This window comes from Carcharodon carcharias, chromosome 13 (assembly GCF_017639515.1).
Source record: "Carcharodon carcharias isolate sCarCar2 chromosome 13, sCarCar2.pri, whole genome shotgun sequence".
NCBI classification, from domain to species: domain Eukaryota; kingdom Metazoa; phylum Chordata; class Chondrichthyes; order Lamniformes; family Lamnidae; genus Carcharodon; species Carcharodon carcharias.
In genome coordinates, this window is record NC_054479.1 from 118,540,698 (window position 1) to 118,559,885 (window position 19,188).

At 40.2% G+C, this 19,188-nt stretch overlaps 1 protein-coding gene across 1 annotated transcript in view; it reads right to left on the reverse strand.

Moving 5' to 3' along the window:
* Positions 1–19,188, reverse strand: part of LOC121285844 (lysine-specific demethylase RSBN1L-like) — a 76,733-nt gene that overhangs the window by 36,574 nt on the left and 20,971 nt on the right. The window contains exon 2 of the mRNA XM_041202727.1: positions 8,707–9,329. Within this exon, the coding sequence (XP_041058661.1) occupies positions 8,707–9,329 (623 nt within the window). The remainder of the gene's footprint in view (positions 1–8,706; positions 9,330–19,188) is intronic.

Sequence of the window (19,188 nt, forward strand, 5' to 3'; positions counted from 1 at the left end):
CAGGGGTGGTCATCATCATCTGAAATAAACAATTGGAGAGATAGGTGGAACACTACCTTGAGTTGTACTCTTGGGAGAACACTGTCATCAAGGAAGTTCTAGACACCAAGTAAAGTCTGCTTGTCATGGCACAGATGGATATCAAACCCACAGTGGAGGAGCTTAGCAAGTCTCACTTGCCATGGGCAAAGCTCCGGATGCTGGTGCTATAATGTCTGAACCCAACAATCATAGGAAACCGGCACTCCTTGAGCATCTGCATGAACTTGTGCCTCTGCTGAAGGGAGGGGGCAGTGCCCCAGGATGTGTGAGATGCCAAGATCATGGCACTGCACAAGGACAAGGGTGAATACAGGGATTGCAACAATCAAAGCATCTCCCTGCTGAGCATCATGGGAAAAGTATTGACCAGTCTTGCCCTTGTTGGGGTGCGGATCCTCGCTGAACGCATCTACCCCAAATCCCAGTGTGGTTTCAGAACAGTATGATCTATAACTGATGTGATCTTCTCAGTCCGGCAGCTGCATGAGAAATGGTGTGAACAAAGGAGACCACTATATTGCTTTCATCGATCTCACCAAGGCATTCAAGAGGCACCTGTTAGCAGAGGTACTCTATTTAAGCTGCTGCAGAAAATTGGCTGCTCACCAAAGGTATTTGACGTGATCATCTCTTTCCAAGACAATATAATGGGCAAGGTCAGGTATGAAAGGGCAATATCGGAAGCCTTTGAGATTTATGGTGGGGTCAAATAGATTTATGTTCTGGCACCCACACTTTGCTGTCATATGCCTTCACATCATATACAAAGGATGTCTACTTATATACCAGAATCTACAGAAAGCTGGACAGCCATGCTCACCCAAGATCCAAGACAAAGGTGCACAAAGCCCTCATCTGTGTCCCTCTATGCTAACAATACCACACTAGACTTCCATACTGAGGAACACCTTCAATCGGCAAATGGACACCGCTCTCAGACCTGTAAAAAGTTGGTTTGACCAATAGCATCAGGAAGACAAATGTCACGGTCAAGGATGTTACCATTGTGTCATCCATCGTCATCGGCAATGTGACACTGGAGCCTGTTGATATCTTTACATATCGAGGCTCTACGCTCACCAGCAACCTGTCACTGGATACCGAAATCAACACACTCATAAGTAAAAGCTGAAGCTGTTACATCCAAGCTTAGTGAGAGAGAGAGAGTGTGGAACAGCAGCAACCTGACTGAGTGCATCAAACTGCGAATCTACCAAACCTGCATCGTCAGCATACTCCTCTACAAAGGTGACAGCTGGACAACATATGCGAGGTGGAAGGAAAGGCTGAACAGTTTCCACCTTTGCTGTCTCAGAAGTATCCTCAGTATCTCTTGGTAGGATAAGATCGCCAACTCAGAGGTCCTGGAGCATACCAATTCCTTCAGCACACATTCATTGCTAAGCCAACGATGTTTGCGCCGACTCAGCAATGTTCATCAAGCGGATGCTGTATACACAAAGACCTTTTTTTACGATGAATTGGCCACTGGGTCATATCAGGAAGATATAATAATTCTCAATGTTATTGGAATTTATTGTAAAATAGTGGTGTGTGTATGTGTGTTAATTGGATTAAAGCCAGCTGGTCTGAAGGCTTTGAAGTGAACATGGGGTGGGGGGGGGTTGAGTTTAGAATGTAAGGTGTAAAAGTACATTTGCATTTTTAAATCAACCAGGCTAGGTTGTTTTCAAAGGAGGGGTGAAATGTGTCACCTAGCCAGGTGAAGTTTAGAAACAGTGTTTATTTTTCCCCAAAGATTACTGGTAGAAGTTGGTGCTATGAGAGATTTTTACTTTCAGGAAGGTAACATCCAAAGACACACAGTGAAACAAAGTGTATCTGCATTCAAAGGGGGGAAATATGCATAAAGAAGCAAAGACTGTGTGTAAGGGAAGGCAGCCTAGGGTTCAACAAGCATGAAACGCCTTCAGCCTGTATGTACTAAACTGCTGCCTCCAGGGGCTGAAGTTAAGAGAACTCACTTTGAATTCGATTGTTCAGGGTATCGTTTACTTTGCCTGGGTCTTTTAAAATCTGTGTTTTACTATCGCCTTAACAAAGGTGTAACTGGGAATCAGATTAACTAGAGAATGCAACGGTAATTTGTAGACACAAAGACATATGATTGCGCTTACAATCTTTCCTTTTATTAATAAATATTTAATTTAGTTTTATAAAAGCCTAAGACTCGGTCTTATTATTACAGAATTCAAAGCCCGCACCTCGAAACATACAAATTGAAAATTAGCTGTGACAGTTGTTTCAAGTTTCCGTCTGGGATTTGAACAGCTCAGCTTTTACCACCTGCTGTGTCGTTACAGGTCATGACATCCTGAGCATCTATATCTCCGCTACAAGAAACCTGAAAGTGGGATACAAAGATACTGGACACGGATACTGACAACTGGGAGATATTCATTGATGGCCGTGAGCTCTGGAGGCTGGCTGCTTGGAGGTGCATTGGAAGAGGCAAGCAGAAATGCAAAGCTCAGCTGGTCAAGAATTGTGTACCTCATCAACCCTTTTCCTCTGCAGCAAACGCAGCAGAGTGCCAAGCCACAGTGGGGTTCCTGAACCACACCAGGCGATGCTTAACATACAGGTGACCATCATGGCAGAAACCATCATCTTGTCGAAAGGTGTCACCAATGAATTAGACTTTTACACAATAAGAATTAAGCTTACCTACAAAATAGCCTATTGATTCTTTAAATACCCTCAATATCATTTTGAAATGGTGTGCCTTGACTGAGAATGTCACCTTCAATCCAGCTTTTGATAAAGGCTAACAATCAATCAACTATGCCTAAAGGATGTTACAAACTTAGTGTGAAGGATTTCCTGAAATTTGTCAGATTGATTTATTTATTGCAAAAACTGGAAACATTTTTTCTTTAGTCTATAACAGTTTCTGTGTCTTTTTGCAATGGTTTCAAAAAAGCTGAATAATGAATGGTAGAACCCTTTTTTTGAGGTCACTATTATTATTTTATTTTTTAAATTTCATAATGAAAGACTGCAGGGGAAAGAGAAAAACAGATGATTAGAGTATCTGGCCTTTATCTTGTTGGCTCATTTAGAATTTAATAATTTACAAGAAATTTTACTTAACCAGCCAACTTATGCTCCAAATACCACGGCAAATTACCTGCTTCACTGTATCTGAGGGAACCTTTTGGAAATTTCCTTCCAAATTGTCACTAGAGATACACGTCCCCTCTCACTTCTATACCCTAACATTGATATGAAAAGTGTAAATAACACTTCAATTAATGTATTTGCTTGGGCTTGCTTATACAATAAATTGTCTGAAAGCACTAACTCCAAGAATCCGTTGCAAAACACTTCCATGCAAAAATTTACTGGGATCTTCTACAAATTGTTCTTCTCGCATCCACTCCTCCCTCCCAGTGTTACAACTTCCCATGTTCCACCCAATTGTGATGCCAAACCATGGGATTCAACCCCCTCATGGCCTAACAGTTTTCTATTCAATTTACAGGTCATTAAACCAATTAGCTTCCTTGCTATAACTGGAATATTAACTAATTTCTTCTTCCAATCTCTCTTTCTACCCCAACTAAAATATCCTTCAGTTTTGCTAAAGGGTTATACCCAAAATATTAACTTGCTTTTCTCTTTCATATGCAAACTATTTTTGGTCTTCGTGAATTTACAGGATATGGGCTTTGTTGGCAAGGCCAACATTTATTGCCCATCCTTAATTGGTCTTGAGTAAGTGGCAGCAAGACATTTTCTTGAATACCACCTGAACTGCAGTGGTTCAAGGTGGCAACTTGCCACCCCCTTCTCAAGGGTAATTTGGGATGGGCAATAAATGCTGGCCTAGCCAGTGACACCTACATCCTATGAATGAATGAAAAGAAATACAACCACGTCACTTGCTGGGCCATTTCACAGGATGGTTAAGAATCATCCATACTGCTGTGGCTCTGGACTCACGTAAATGCCAGGCTCGATAAGGACATAAGATTTCCTTCCCTAAAGGACGTTTGTGAACTGGATAGATTTTTCCAATGATCAAGTCGATTCATTCTTTTATTCCAGATTTGTTCAATTAATTGAATTTTAAGTTTTTCAGCAGTCAGGTAGGGATTTAAACTTGTGTCTCTGGATTATTAATCCAATCTGTGAATGACTACTCCAATAACAAGCCCACCATATATCTGTTCCCTTATGTGCACATAATGGAAAAGTAGACTTCCTGTGGCATTGTCTATTATTTCTTTATACAGTGTAAAAATGCAACGGAGGCAAGGGACTCTCAGACTTGCTCAAGTGAGTCTCCTAGCCTGCAATGGAATAATAACAGATGCCAAAGCAAAAGTGATTGTAAATTGCTGTGTCAATATTTCCCAAAGGGAAATGTTGACTTAAGAGTATAACCAAAATTTGCAACAGGAAATAAGGGTAGTGGAAAGAAAGCTGACACCCTACGTAAACATTCCTCTTAGCTCCTCAACCGATTCACCCCCCTTCTCCCATGGTCAGTGACCACTGTATCCCACTGATCCTCATCACAAAGTACTTCCTACAAGTGAGGGGCACTACTATGCCTCATCACAGATCAAGAGATCTCAAGGAACAAAAACAGAAAATGCTGGAAAAACTCAGGTCTGACTGGTTTTTCCAGCATTTTCTGTTTTTGTTTTAGATTTTTAGCATCCGCAGTATTTTGCTTTTATAAGAGATCTCAAGGTTTGTTTTCACAATATATTGGTGTGTTGGATTACTGTTCACTTTCAAATGTTCCCACAATGAGCAAACATAACTAACTTGGTAATTTTTTTAAAAGATTGTGATCCATCAGATGCCAGGAGTTTTGTTTGGGGGGAGGGGAAAAGAATGTGTAAAAATGATAGGATGACATAAATCATTAGTTTTACAGACTGTGTCCATTAACAAGTTTGAAACTCCTGACTGAAGTTCTCAATAACCCCAGCAAAAACTTAACAGATAGAATCCAAACCTTACTGAACTTAAGAAATTATTTACTGTTGAAACACATGTATATTAAAATGCAGACCTAATTCCAGGTAAATAGAATGCTATCTACAGAATATTCTGCATACATCTGGTAGCAGATGTGAAAACATCTATGGCCAGGATTGTCCCACATTCCCAATTATGGAAGGAAGAATACAGGAGCATTGAATTGTTCTGAACAATATGGGGGAAGAGTCACAGAAGAGGAAGTAATGTTTTATTAACTTCTATGTCCTAGAACTTGGAACCATATTGTAAAGTATCCAAGCCCTTGGTCACAGAATTTATTTTAATGTTCCTTCTTGAGACATGACCATTGTGGGCAAGGCGAGCACTCATTTCCCATTCTTAATTGCTTTGAGGTGGTGATGGTGAACCGCCTTCTTCAACTGCTGCAATCCCTGTGGTATAGGTACACCCACAGTGCTGTTAAGGAGGGAGTTCCAGGACTTTGACCAAGTGACAGTGAAGGAACAGCAACAGAGTTCCAATTCAGAGTGGCGAATGAGTTGGAGGGAAACTTGCAGGTGGTGATGTTTCCACGTATCTGCTGCCCTTGTCCTGCTAGGTGCTAGAGGTTGCAAATTTGGAAGGTGTTCTTGAAGGGGCCCTTGGCGAGTTGCTGCAGTGCATCTTGTATATAGTACACACTGTTGCCACTATGCACTGGTGGTGGAGGGAATGAATGTTTAAGATGACGCAAACAATGCCAAGCAAGCAGGCTGCTTTATCTTAAATGGCATCAAGTTTTTACAGCATTGATGGAGTTGCACTCATCCAGGTAAGTAGAGTATTCCAACACACTCGTCATTTGTGCCTTGTAAATGGTGGACAGGTTTTGGGGAGTCAGGAGATGAGCAACTTACTGCAGAATTCCCAACTCTTGGCCTGCTCTTATTGCCACAGTTTTTATGCTAATCCAATTAAGTTTCTAATCAATAGTAAATTCCAGAATGTTGATGATGAGGGATTCAGCGATGATAGTGTTGTTGAATGTTTAAGGGAGATGGTCAGATTTTCTCTTGTTGGAGATAGCTATTTATGAGCCCAAACCTGAATGTTGTCCAGGGCTTGCTGCCCAGATCGCTTTAGTACCTGGAGTTGTGAATGGTATTGAACATGGCAAACAGCCCCACTTTTGACCATAAATGCTGGAGGGAAAATCACTGGTGAAGATGGTTGGGCCATGGACACTACCCTGTGGAACTACTGAAATGATGTCCTAGGGACGAGATGAAAGACCTCTAGCAGCCACAATCATCTTCCTTTGTGCTAGGTTTTACTCTAACCAATGGAGAATTTTCTCCAGTTCCCATTAATCAATTTTGCTACGATTCCTTGATGCCACACTGAGTCAACTGTTGCCTTGATGTCAAGTGCAAGTCACTCTAACCTCACCTCTGGAATTCAGCTCTTTTGTTCATGTTTGGACCAAGGCTCCAATGGGGTCTAGTGGCCCAGGCCAAATATAAATGAAGCCTCAGTAAGCAGGGTGCTGCTAAATGCCGCTTGATAGCGCATCTTACATCACTGCTGATGATAAAGTAGATTAATGGGGTGGTAATTGCCAGATTAAATTTGTTCTGCTTTATGTTGTGTAGAAGGCTGTGTTGGAGCTGCAGTTGAACAGCTTGGCGAAGGACATGGCTAGTTCTGATGCACAAGTTTTCAGTACGACAGCTAGGATGTTTTCTGGGATGATCCAACGCTTTCAGCATTTTTTGATATCACATGGAGTGAACTGAATTGTCTGAAAGCTGGCATATATGAAGATGGGACCCTCAGGAGGTGGTCGAGATGGATCACCTACTCAGCAGTTATGGCTGAAGGTGGCTGCAAATGCTTTTGGCTAGTCTTTTGCACTTGTGCTGGGTTCCCCCATCACTGAGGATGGGGGTTTCTTTCAGCCACCTCCTCCGATCAGTTGTTTAATTGTCCACCACCATTCACGACTGGATGTAGTAGGACTGCAGAACCTTGATCTGATCCATTGGTTGTGGAATCACTTAGCACTATCCACAGTATGTTGATTCCACTGTTTAGCATGCACATCATCAGGTTGTGACCTCATTTCGAGTTATGCCTTGTGCTGCTCCTGGCATGCTCTCCTACAGTCCTCATTGAGCCAGGGTTGGTCCCCTAGATTGATGGTGATGGTAATGGTTGAGTGAGGGATACGCCAAGGCTTTGAAGTTACAGATTGTGATTCAATATAATTCTGCTGTTGATGGCTAACAGCATGGTGGTAATACCACAACACGATGAAGGGTATATTCAGTGTGAAGATGTGACTTTGTCTCCACAAGGACTGCATGGCAGTCACTCCTACCAATACTGTAATGGACAGATGCATGTGCAACAGCTAGATTTGAGAGGGTGAAGTCAAGAAGGGTTTTTTCCATCTTTTGGTTCTCTCACTATCTGCCACAGGTCCAGTCTGGTGGATATGTCTTTCAGGATGCAAGAGCCTAAACAGAAGTTTAATTAAGAAAAGTATTTTCTCCATATACTCTCTAAAAAAAGAAAGCAAATCAAATCCTTCAAGACAATTCACAACAAATATTTTGCATAAACTGTTAAACTAGATAACAATATAGTTTTAGATAATTAGAGTTCATCTGGTCTAATTTTTCGAGATTACCAACCCACTATCTTCCCGATACAGCATCAAGTCACTTGTTGAGTTGATCCATTGTCCTGCTTTCTTTTGTTGGCAACCTGTTCAGCATCCCTAAATGTGCTCTTCACAAGAAGCTATGCCAACTCGATCTGTTACCAGTTATCTGTTAACATAAAACTGCAGGATCAGAATAGACCACTGCAGTCTATCTGGCTGGTCCACCTTAAAGTACAGTTTTAGGTTTAATTTTCATACCTCAAGTTAAACCATGGATGTCTCTTTACAAATTGAAGAACCCTTCTATCAAATTGCTTCTTATAGCTTTTCACTCTACACTCGAGTCTCACTTCTCTCCTCTGTATTACCTCTAGGATCTCCATGTACTCTTTTTGTGCTGTAACCAAGAATTCTAAGCCATGCTCCAGGCTTGGCCTAGCTTTTGGTTGAATTAAAATCCTCAATTTGCTAATATGATTCACATCCTATTTGCTTTGTTTATTTTCACCTCAAGCCATTTAGGCATGGTGGGTACCCTTGGGTTCCTTCTACTTCCCCTTTGGGAAGCTCTATTCCATCCCGAAGTATACTTGCCTCCCATTTTCGCTTTGAATATACACTAACCTGCACTTGTCCATATTAAAGCTTAATTTCCCACTGATCAACAGCATCAACATAATATTAATAATAAAGGCAAATAGGTAGTTTACAACATTTAATGGTGTACTGAAATATACATTCTATGTTTTTATTTGAAATCCCCTACCATCAGTAAGTATACAACAGTCTTTAGAAGCCATCAATAAAATTCCTTAATCGGCCTTGCCAAACTACAATTCAATTGATCAGAAATATGATATGCAAGGCACTTCCTGCTCCCCACCTCCACACAATCTAGCACAGAAGGAAAAAAATATTGTTCAAGAAACCAAATTCATCAATTAATGATTCCTTAACTGAAAGCATAACTACTAGTTCTATTTCCTCAGGTGCCACTAATTACATCGAATTTTGAGAGACACACACATACACCTTACCTGAGCATTGAAGTTTGACATGGTAGTTGTCTCTATATCCTTTTTTCCCAAGATCTCCATCTTCACTGGCGCGCTTGGAAAACTATAGGCAAAATACTCAAGGAAGTCTGGTAAGTATGCAGCAGCTCCATGAACAATACCCATAACATAATAGGCTGCAGAGTTATTATTCTCACTAAACGTTAGATTCACAAACTCCTCTGAAAATCTCTCCATCTCCGCAAGAGATAGGGAAGAGAGTTCATCCATGTAGGCATGCACCACTGAAGCTCCTCCATTAGGCTGGTCTTCTATGTGGATAAACCTTCTGAATTCCAACAGATCTAGTCTTGAACCTTTGTTTTTAATAGTGGAATCCTTGCACAAGTTAGGGGTTTCCACTGGCACACATTCAGACACTCCATCTTCTTGGTACAGAATGGTTATCCTATTTCCATCTTCTATTGAAGTCACCTGCTGCTCTTTGATTTCTGAGATTAGCCCTGAACAAATTGTTTGAATGGATTTGCTGCACATTTTGGGCGGTTTCCGTTTTTCACTTTCCTTGTGTTTCTTTTTCTTTTTCTTCTTTATTTTTTTAAACTGGAATTCTTCTGTACTAAGTTTTCTTTTTTCACTGTTACCTGCAAGGAAATGAAAAGAAAACATCTATAGGTTCAATGAATTTGTAACATCAACTTTTTCAACCATTGTGAAATTTCAAGTTTTGACAGAACAGCAGAACCAAATTACCTAATTTCTTGAAGAATCTTCAATTTCAATTGGGTTTACATATGTAGCTTTGCTCAAACTATTTACTATGTCTTGTTATTTGGTTTCGCTTGTTCTTTTGGAAGGTTTTCCTACTTCTGCCCTATTCTGCACTTCTTTCTTCTTCATACCCCAGTTAGAACACAAGATTCAACCTGCATACAGAATATTGCCAAGGCTGCTGTTGATCCAGCTGCAAGAAGATGCAGAGGAGTGGCCTGAGGTGATATTCTTCAAAGCAATGAAGCCTCTACTTAGAGCTGAGCTCAATGGTTCCATTGCCATAGCAGGAAGCCTACCAATTCTAAATACCAAAAATATGCCACCACTTTTTAAAAAATGTCAAGTTCATAATCTACAAATGTTAATACTGAAGGAAATACAACATTAGTTAGGTAGCCTTTTGAAACCTATAGAAATTCTTTCTAAAAAAAAGGAAATCATCCTCCAGGCGGGACACAGCAAGAATACTGTAATGGGCTTCATGCACACCCGTGAAAGATGTGCCGCCCAATCACTTGTTGTGAATCGTAATCAAAGAGTTTAACCATTCATTCAACCAGATGTTAACACATTAACGTTGCGCAGAATCTAAAGAATGCGTGTAGTGCAGTTTGAAGCACTGCACTACCAAAGCACTTACTGCTCTAGGCTAAAAATTACTTGCAATGTGAAACATCTGGACTTCCAAAAAGCATTTGACAAAGTTCTCTGTAAAAGGACACAATTTAAACTTAAAGTGGAACAAGATCTCAGTAGTTCTGCTGCTCAACAAACTCACTGTGGAGCTACAATCAATGTTAAAGCAGTACCAAACAGGTAATTCAAAGGAAGTCAGATTTAAGTCGTACAGAGCTCTACTCACATTACACCTTCAGTACTGTCCAGTTTTAGTTAAAGAGAAAAAAAAGACTCAAATCCTAGATGCAGTGCAGTGGAGATCAAGTTTGATTACTAGTACTAGAGGACTAGGTTATCAGGAAAGGCTGAAAAAAAACTTTTAGACTTGAAGAAATGGTCTAAGGGGAGAAATTAGAAATAAATGACAGTAAATAGTAACAAGGAAAAGAAAGAACTTGCATTGACATAGGATTAGGGTTACATACGATATGCAGCACAGAAACAGGCTATTCAGCCCAACCAATCCACATCAGAGTTTATGCTCCCATCCAGTCTGCTCCCGCCTTATCTCATCTAAATCTACCATTGTAACCCTCCTCCATGTGGTTGTCTAGCTTCCCCTTAAAAACATCTGTACTATTCACTTCAACCAGTTCATGTGGTAGAGTTCTACATTCTCACTACCCTTTGACTAAGGAGTTTCTTCTGAATTCTTTATTGGATTTCTTATATTGACGGCCTCTAGTTATGTTCTTCTCCACAAGAGGAAACATTCTCTCTGTATCCACTCTAAAACCTTTCATAATTTTGAAGAGCTCTATTAGGACACCCCTCAGCCTTCTTTTAAGTGAAAAGGTACCCAGCCCAACAATCCTTTCCTGATATGTACACCCTTGCATTTCTGGGTATCGTCCTGGTAAATCTTCTCTGCGCCCTCTCAGTGCCTCTCTAACCTTTTTATAATATTGCAACTGGAACTGCATTCAGTGTGATCTAACCAAGGATTGATACAGGTTTAGCACAGCTTGCTTATTTTTCAATTCTATTCCTCTAGAAATAAAGCTTAGTGCTCGGCTTGCTTCTTTTATGAACCTGTTCACCTGTAGGGCACTTATAGTGACTGATGTATTTGTAATCCGAGATGCCTTTGTTCAATTACCCAACTTAATCTTGCACCTCCCAAGTAATGAAATCTTCCTACAAAAACGTATGAGTCAGGTTTAACTTGTTGAACTTTATTTGCCCATTCTGCATGTTTATTAATATCCTCTTGTAATTTGTTGCAATCCACCTCAGTATTGACTACCCCACCTCTAATTTGGTGTCATCTGTAAATTTAGAAATGGTGTTTTTGATTCCAAAGCCCAAGTTTTAAATTGTGAACGTCAGTGGTTCCAGCACTGACCCTTGTGGAACACCACTCCCCACCTTCTACCGCTCCAAATATCTGCCCTCACTCCCACTTTTGTGCTTTGTCTTGAAGCCGGCTAGCAATCAATTCTGCTATTTGTCCCCTGACACCACATTCTCTGACCCTTTTCATTAGTCTATTATGGGGCACTTTATCTAAGGCATTTTGAAACTCCAGGTAAATTAGGTTTACTGCATTATCATTGTCTAATCTGTTACCTCCTCAAAAAATTCAATAAGGTTGGTCAATCAAGATTTTCCCTTTTGAAATCTATGCTGACTATTCATTATCATATTTCTCATTTCTAGATTTTCTTCTATTCTCTCCTTTAGTAAGGATTCCATTGTTTTTCCTATCATTGACACCAAGCTAAGTGGTCAACTATTCCCTGGGCATGTTATGCCTCCCTTCTTAAATACAGGAATTACATTAGCTATCTGCCAGTCCTCTGGCACTATTTCTTTCTCTAACAAATGATTAAACATGAGTAGCAATGCCTTGGTTATCTCTTCCAGAGATTCTTTTAAAATAAGGGGGTGCAATTCATCTGGGCAAGGGGCTTTATCTTCTTCGATTCTGTTTAATTTATTTTAAATGTATTAATCTCATCGCTCATCTTTTCATTCAATGTCATGTCTACCCATCCTAACTTTCTGGCAAATACCAAGGCAAAATAATTATTTACTATTTCTGCCATCTCCCTATCATTACCTCTGGTATTATCCTGTCTATCCCTTAATGGGCCTATTCTTATCACAGATTCTATTTAAAAAAAATCAATGAACTTGTAAAATATTTTACTATTTTATGTTCCTTGATAATTTAATTTAATTGTTCCTCTTTGCCTTCTTAATTTTTTAAAACTTCTCTCCTAATCTCTTTGTATTCTTTTATCATGCACTCCTCTGCCATCTATGTATTTGATGTATGCCTCTTTCCTAATACTTTGTTCCTTTTTCCTAATCCTCAGTTGTTCCTTTATGTCTTTATTCATCCATTAAGCCCCATTAGTGTTTAGTTATTTCCTTTTAGCACCTTCCACAACTACAGGGTGCCCAAAGTGTTTTACATCCAATTAAATACTTTTGAAATGTGGTCATTGTTTTCATAGGAAACATGACAGTCAATTTGCACACAAACAGCAATTTGACAGCGACCAGTTAATCTATTTTCTAAATAGATGAAAGTGGCAAGGAATAGATATTGGGCAAAACATTGGGAAAATCTCCCATGCTCTTCTTCAAGATAATTCTATGAGATGTGAGGTCTTCTACATCCACCCACGGCAACTGGGGCTTCTGTTTAATATCTCATCTGAAAGACAGCATTCTCTACAGTGCATTATTCCCTTAGGGCAGCACTGAAGTGTCAGCCTAGTTTATGCACATAAATCTCTGGAATGGACCTGAAGACACAACCACCTGACTCAAAGGCAATAGTGCTCCACTGAGCAAGGGCTGACACCTGACACTTACTATCTTATATACACAGCGGCTTGCTAGTCATATTTTGCAAAGCCTCCACAGATCTTTCTGCACACTGTCTCAAGTGTGCTGGACAAATCAGGAAGACAAAGGCACTGATCCAATAATCCAGTCACATTACTATTTTTCTGGGCCAATTTTGCTTTCAAATCCTAAAACTGGGCAATGTATATAGGCTTTCCAAAATACAGATGTAAAAAGAGAATTAGGCCACATGACCAAAAGCTTGGTCAGAGAAGTAGGTTGCAAGAAATGTCTTAAAAGGGAGGGAAGTGATATCAGTGGAAGTAATTCCAGAGCTTGAAGCCCAGGCAATGAAAACGTGGCTACCAATGGTGGAGCAGATATCTTGATGGTTGTTGGTCTGGAGGACATTACAGAGATAGAGAGGGAAAAACTAGGGACGGATTAGAAAATCAGATGAGAATTTTAAAAGCGAGATGTTGCTTGACCAGGAGCCAAAAGACTTGCTCTGGTTTGAGACACAGGTAGGAGAGTTATAAATGACCTCATGTTTACAGAGGGTAGACGATGGGAGACCAGCTTGCAGTGCATTGGAATAGTCAAGTCTCGAATAAGAGCTTCAGAAGAAGATGAGCTGAGGTGGGGCCAAAGTAAGGAGGTGGAAAGAGGCCGTCTTCATGACGGCACGAATAGGAGGTTGGAAGCTCATCTCGGGGTCAAATGTGACACCAAGATTGTGAATAGATTGGCTTAATTTCAGATTGTGCCAGTGAAAGAGGCGGAGTGGGTAGCTAAGGATCGGAGTGTGGAGCGGGGATGAAAAACAATGGCTTTAATCTTCCCAAGTTAGAAGTACAACAAAAGGACTCAAATAACAAAGCCTTCTTCTGCTGGCAAAGCTATCATGCATTATTCTACCTATAAGCAACTGGAAATATCAAGAATGATACCTTCCCTTCCATTCATATCAAATATTTTATGTGCAACTGTTATATCATTTCCATAACAATACAAGAAAGTATTACTTTGGGTTTGTGGCTTACGTTCTTACAAGGTCAGTCCTGGAATTACTGTCTATTTATGCTGATTGAATTATTTTATATGCAGTTCCATTCATAATTTGTTCAACATTCTGGAAGTGTACAAAATATCAAACTTTACAGTCTGCAGCACAAGACCTTATGCTGTAACTCTTAAAGAATAAGTAGCACCAAACATCTCAAAATAAGACTGAATACTTTCCCAACAATAGAAAATGTCTTTTGGTGAAGGTTTTATTTTAATGGGATGCAGGAAAGAGAACCTGTATAAGTTTCAGTGATTTACAAGATAAAAATAACTGTACAGTCATACAGCTTTCAAAAAGCTTTCTGGGTTTCCTGTATGAATCAGTACCACACCAAATGACATATTCAACAAGAATCTGCAAATACATTAACTGTAAGCACAGATTTAGCACAATGTATTTACTATTAAACTATCATTTGTATTTCCCCTTAAAACAAAAAGGGATTTTTAAATAGTGATGTCAACAGGGTCTCAGTAAAATATGATGCTGGACATTTGAAATGCTCATAATGTCTCCCACCTTTAATGTGAAAAGACCTAGCTGTACAACAACAGCTTCTGTCCCCAAAAGTTGAATCGTGGCTTCAGGCAACATTCAGAGAGCTCAACAACACTAGAGTTAAGTGCTAATGATGGTAGTTAAATGATCACACTAGAGAATTAGCTTAAAAATGCAACATTTTTCCCCACACTATATTGGTATCAATGTACTACATTAGCTTAGCAACAGTCTGCTCACCCAAGTATACATTTGACTGAAACAAGTTTCACACATTTCCCTCAAAACTAAGGATAATGAAGTCACTAGAAATAATGAGCTGTCAGTTTAACATGAGAAAATTAAGTTGAATACAAAAAATACATAGAATGTATATCATAGGACAAATGGTTCAACTGGTCTATGCCGGTGATCTTGCACGACACAACCCTCTTCTTCCCCTACTTCACGAAACACTGTCAGGAGTGTTCCTATTCCTTCATATTTTATGTACTTACCTAGCTTCTTCTTAAATGTACCTATGCTATTCACCTCAACTACTACGTATGGTGACAAATTTCTCTAGGTAAAGAAGTTCTTCCTGGATGCCTAATTGGATTTATTCATGACTACCTTATATTTACAACACCTAGCTTTGGATTCCTCACAAGCAGAAACATTTACTCTACATCTTCTCTATCAAACCTTTTATAATTTTAAATACTTTATTTACCCCTCAACCTTTTTTTTTAAAAGAGAGCCCTAACCTATTCAATTTTTCCTGATAGTTCTACCATCATCCCATAATTCTTTGTTGCACCTTTCCAATGTCTCTACATCCTGTGTAATGTGAAGACCAGAACTGTGCACAACTGAGTCTAACCAAGGTTCTGTACAAGTTTAACAAATTCTATGCTTTCAATTCTATTCTTCTAGTGCATTGTTTGCCTCTTTATGGCCTTATCAATAGTTAATTCCTGTTGAAACATGCTCTGGCACCAGCAGAAAGCCAGCATAATTAATAATTTTGTTTCCATATGTGATCTGTTACAGGATACAACCCAGTCACAAGTCTTAAGCTTTACCCATAAAATTCCAAAACGATAAAAGGTCAGAAATCAGATACTGGAAGATCTAAAAATGAGACCATGTTCAGTTTCAACAGAGATAAACATGCTTTCCAGTCCTGCCACACCATCCCCATTCTTCCAAACAGCACTGTGAGTATATGTACACCACATGGACTGCAGCGATTCAAGGAGGCAGATCGCCACCACCTTCTCAAGGGCAATTAGGGATGGGCAATAAATGCTGGCTCAGTTAGCAATGCCCACATCCCATGAATGAATGAAAAAATTATGCCAGAGGCATTCCCAGTACAGGGAGACTCTGGGACCTCCTTCCCCAGTACTACCACATATCAAGCACCGCTCTCCACTTTTGACGGATCCTGTGAACAGCCTCCACCCAACTCAAGGACCTTCTGATTTTATATAACATTTCAGCCCAAATCCAACCAAAGACCAAATATCTTCTTCACAATCCACAGAACTTTCACCCCTGCACTGTCAAACTCCAAAAATTGCTCCTTCAGTGCTTTTTCAAACTCTATCATTCTTCTTTCACAGTGCTAAAAACCTTTAGGACCAAGAACAGGCCACTGGCAAACCACAGCATTATCGCCCACTTTACAGTACTAACCCAGAGCAACCATTGCCACTTAGGTCCAGGAAAACCACCAGACTGCAATGCCTCATCACTTCCACCCAAGGGCCCTCACTCAGTTCTGTCAAACTCCATCACTACCCACAGTGCTAGGAAATTCAGGGGCCCATCCAACCATACTGGTAAACCCCATAAAGTCTCTTCTCCCTTGGTATGCAGAATGACAGCAGACTATCATGGGGAAAGCACTTAGAGAATGGTGGCAGGGGATGGCAAAAGAGCAAGGGAGACTGGGGAAGGCCCCCATGTTGATCAAGCATGGAGTGAAAAATCGAAATTTTAAAAATTACAGAGAACTTAAGTATTCTGAATACTAATAGTACAGTATCAACTGTAGCTGCATTACTATTAACGAAAAACACTGAATAGACAGAAAACATCACTTGTCAAACCTCTCTTTCAGTGTCTTGTGTGATAATGTTATAATAGCTACATAGTATGTTATGTAGCTGTGTCCCAATGTCTTAATTAACATGCTCATAATTCTGTCATATGAATTGCTCCAAGGAACTGAGATTGTGCTTATTGTTCAAGTCAGAATTGGGACATATTGAATGATTTGTAATGTGGGTGGAAGGACACCTCATTGAGAGAGATGTATATTAAACATCTCAGGCATTTTCCCTCTACTCTTAACCTTTATTTTCTTGCTACTTTCTCCTTTTGGTATATTTCATGGTGAATCAGAGGATAAAGGGGGTGGGGAGGGAGCACATGTGGAGATTTGGCAAGTTAGAGAAAGGACATGGCAATAGCACAGGCTAGCAATATGGGTAATGATAGTCAGAGTATGACAGGAAGGGACAGAGTATACATATTTAAAAGTACACCAGCTGGGACTGGAATGTTCAAGGGCATTTCGCATTTCGGAAGGGCATGAAGAAAGGAAAAGGTGATGGGTAGCTGTTATTACAGGATGAGATTAGTACAGTAGATGACCTTGGTTTAGAAGAGCAAGATGTAGAATGAGTTTTGATGGAGCTAAGAAATAGCAACGGGAAGGAATCACTTGTGGGAGTAGTTTATAGGTCCCTTAACAGTGGCTACGCTGTAGGAGGGAAGAGATAAAGGGGGCTTGTAAGAAAGGTACACATTAATTGTGGGCTGTTTTAATCTTCATATAAATTGGATGAATCAAATTGACAAAGGTAGTAGACTGGAAAGAGTTAATAGTGTGTGTTTGGGACAATTTCTAAGAGCAATACATACTACAGCCAACCAGGAAACAGGCTATTTTAGACATGGTGATGTGTAATGACACAGTACCAATCAAGGAGCCCCCAAGCAGCTGTGATCATAACATGACAGAATTTCACATTCAGTTTGACGGTTAGAATTGTGGGTCTTAGACTGGTGTCATAAGCTTAACAAAAGGCAATTACAAGGGCAAAATTGGACTGAGAAAATAGGTTAAAAGGTAGGGTGATAGAGAAACAGTGGCAGACATTTAAGGAAATATTTCATAACTCTCAAAGGTATATTTCATTGAGAAAGAAAGGCTGAGAAGAATGCAATCAAGGATAGTATCAAGTTGAAAGAAAATGCATACAAAACTGCGAAAATTAGTGGTAGATCAATAGACTGGATAAATTTTAGAAATCAGCAAAAAATGACTAAAAAATGAGGGAGGAATTAGAATATGAGAGAAGGATAGCTAGAAATATAAAATCAGACAGTAAAAATTTCTACAAGCATATAAAAAGGAAACAAGTAACTAAAGTGAGAGTTGGTCCCTTAGAGGGTGAGGTTGGGGTATTAAGCAGGATCGATGGTATGTTGCCTGCCCGGTGCCAGGGTGAGGGACATCTCTGACCGGCTTGTAAGGGTATTGGAGAGGGAGGGGGAGGATCCATTTGTTGTGGTCCACATCGGGACAAATAACAAGGTAAGACTAGGAAAGAGGACCAGTTTGGGGATTATCAGGAACTAAGAACTGAATGAAAGAACAGGTCCTCAAGGGTTATAATCTCTGGAATACTACCCGAGCCATGTACAAATTGGCATAGGGACGCAAGAATAAGGGAAGTAAACACGTGGCTAAAGGAGTGGTGCGGGAAAGAAGGGTTCCATTTCGTGGAGCACTGGCATCAGTATTGGAACAGGAGGGATCTGTACCGTTGGGATGGTCTCCACCTGAACCGATCTGGGACCAATGTTCTAGCGAAAAGGGTAAATAGGGTGGTCAACAGGACTTTATTCTAGAAAGTCTCCAAGAAGTATGACTAACGGGAAACAAAGCAGCAGGTTAGTGTGTGGGGGGGTGGATTCAACTTCATGGAAAATTATGAAAAAACTGAAAAGAAAGGAGAGCCCAGGAGAGGCTATTAAAGTCTCCAGAACACAAAATAGGACAGAGTGTTTGGAAAGGCCTAGGAATCTAACTTCAAGCACATCAGATAAAGGGACGACAATGAGAAAGGGGATGGGAAATACAGGACTGAAGGTGTTGTATCTGAATGCACGCAGTATACGAAATAAGGTAAATGAGCTTGTGGCACAGATTGAAATTGGCAGGTATGATGTGGTGGGCATTACGGAGATATGGCTGCAAGGGGATCAGGACTGGGAGCTAAATAACGAAGGATATACATCCTATCGAAAAGATAGGCAGGTTGGCAGAGGGGGTGGGGTTGCTTTGTTAGTAAGAAATGAAATTAAATCGATAGCAAGAAATGATGTAGGGTCAGATGATGTAGAATCTGTGTGAGTAGAGCTGAGGAACCACAAAGGTAAAAAAACCATAATGAGAGTTATGTACAGGCCTCCGAACAGTAGTCAGGATGTGGGGCACAAAATACACCAGGAGATAGAAAAGCTGTGTAAGAAAGGCAAGGTTACAGTGATCATGGGGGATTTCAATATGCAGGTAGACTGGGAAAATCAGGTTGGTAGTGGATCCTAAGAAAAGGAATTTGGGGAATGTCTTCGAGATGGCTTTTTGGAGCAGCTTGTGGTGGAGCCCACTAGGGAACAGGCAATTC